Source organism: Dendrobium catenatum, unplaced genomic scaffold (genome assembly GCF_001605985.2).
Source record: "Dendrobium catenatum unplaced genomic scaffold, ASM160598v2 original_scaffold_118224, whole genome shotgun sequence".
NCBI classification, from domain to species: Eukaryota; Viridiplantae; Streptophyta; class Magnoliopsida; order Asparagales; family Orchidaceae; genus Dendrobium; species Dendrobium catenatum.
In genome coordinates this window covers 1-2,034 of record NW_021436659.1, presented here as the reverse complement: position 1 = coordinate 2,034, position 2,034 = coordinate 1, and the positions used below count along the sequence as shown (strand labels likewise).

The 2,034-nt window shown below is 42.8% G+C and overlaps 1 protein-coding gene across 1 annotated transcript; it reads left to right on the top strand.

Moving 5' to 3' along the window:
- Positions 1–200: 200 nt before the first annotated feature.
- On the top strand, positions 201–1,827 carry LOC110116331 (acetylornithine deacetylase-like; the record flags this gene model as incomplete). Its single annotated transcript, XM_020849876.2, has 3 exons — positions 201–644; positions 1,065–1,309; positions 1,719–1,827. Coding segments are annotated over exons 1-3 (690 nt in total), but the record flags the coding sequence as incomplete, so codon positions are not given.
- Between the last annotated feature and the right edge of the window lie 207 nt (positions 1,828–2,034).

Genomic DNA, 2,034 nt, shown 5'->3' with positions numbered 1-2,034 from the left:
AGAATATATGATATTTAATTATTTCAAATAATTTTTTTTCTCATTTTTATTAAAATTACATAGAAAAAGAAAATTTAAAAAATGTTCACACAGCATTTCTTAAATAAATTTAATTACTATAAATTACACTGTAATAAATACAAATTATTAAATTATTTAAAAAAAGTACAGTCACCAAAAATTTCTTCAGCGCAATGAATTCCCCGCACGTAAAAATTTGATCTTGCGTCATTTTCCTCGAGACAATTGCATTCGAATCTCCGCAACGTCCTACACCTCCTCCCTCCTCCTCGCGCCACCGGCGAAGAATGGCTTTTTCTTCTCCTTCGATCAAAGACCTAATTGGTTCCCTCGACCGCGATTCATACGTTTCCCTCCTCTCAAAGATCATCGGCGAGGCCCGTCACGTGCAGAACAATCCGCCGGATCTCATCCCAAAGGAAGACCGTGTTGCCCGCCATGTTCTTGATGCGCTTCTCCCCCTCAGCACCTCCACTGACGGTGGTCCCCTTGTCGTCTCCCACGTCAGCTACGCTGAGGGCCGCGGCAACATAATCGTCGAATATCCTGGCTCCACCCCTGGCAAGATCCTCTCCTTCGTCGGGTGCCACATGGACGTCGTCACCGCCGATCCCGCCGACTGGGTTTGCTTCTGGTCGATTGCGCTTTTTGATTTTCTAGGGTTTTGGCTAATCGCAATGTTTTGATCCAAACGCTTCTTTGTTGGTAAAGACGCTCTGCGTAAAAGCGTGTTTACCTTTGTTCTATTATGAAAGAAAGAACAATGGCTTGAAAACCTAGAGCGAAAGATGGTCCTCATGCGTATATAGGGCTATAAAACTTTACCTGCATAAAAACGATCTTTTTAGGGTACTAAGTTGATTAATTTCTCGATACATTTTATCTAACTCGACCCAATTTGTGGTTTTTTGATTCGAAATATATGTCAACTTTAATCCAACTTGTTGGCCGCCCCCAATCCCGATTGTTACCATCTATGATGGATGGCCTACGACCTTGCGTTTTTTCCCCTTAATATTTTCTAGTGATTTGGCTAATTGCAGGATTTTGATCCCTTTTCTTTGGGTGTGGATGGTGACAAGCTGAAGGGCCGTGGGACGACGGACTGCTTGGGGCATGTCGCCCTCGTGACGGAGCTCATGCGAAAGCTTGGCCAAGTGAGGCCACCGCTCAAGAATACGGTGGTCGCAGTTTTTATTGCCAATGAGGAGAATTCATCGGTGCTTGGGATCGGTGTGGATGAGCTCGTGAAGGATGGGCTGCTTGATAAGCTCAAGCAAGGACCTTTGTGAGTATCCGCCATCATTAGAGCATCTCCAACCGAACTCCAAACGCGTGAATGATGTCCTGCGACAGCTCCAGCCGAATGGTAAAATTTCTGCTATTTGGCTGCGGGTGAACAGTGGGATGCCAATATTGGCGTTGCACTGTTCATCTCCGTCATTTTTATGTCTCTACCGAACTTGCCGCGCTAAAAAAGAGGCGACAGTTACCTGTAAAAGGGGGAAAAATGGAGTTCGATTGGAGATGAATCACGACATTTTTTAGTTTCACAGCATTTTGGAGTGAAAAATGAAATTTTAGGTTGGAGATGCTCTTAGTTGTGGATTGCTAAATGTTTGTGGCTTTAATGGAAGATTAAAAAATTTTCTTGACTTTTAGCTATTTGTTTTGTTTAAAATGGTGGTCTATTAAAGGTTTTGGATTGATACTGCTGACAAGCAGCCTTGCATTGGTACTGGTGGGATGATTACTTGGAGGCTTCGAGCTACCGGAAAGCTTTTCCACAGCGGTTTTCCCCACAAGGTAATTTTTTGAATGCGTACATCCTGATATTTTAGTTATGGCAAGTGACTTTTGGAGTATGAGAATTTAGGCCAATTAACACAAATTCATGCACACATTCACGTACATAAGGTTTGAACTCAAAACCTATTGATTGGTAGCCAAAGCTCCCAACCAACATATCAAGTTGACCTACATGGAGTATGATGAGTGAATACTTGTGATTTA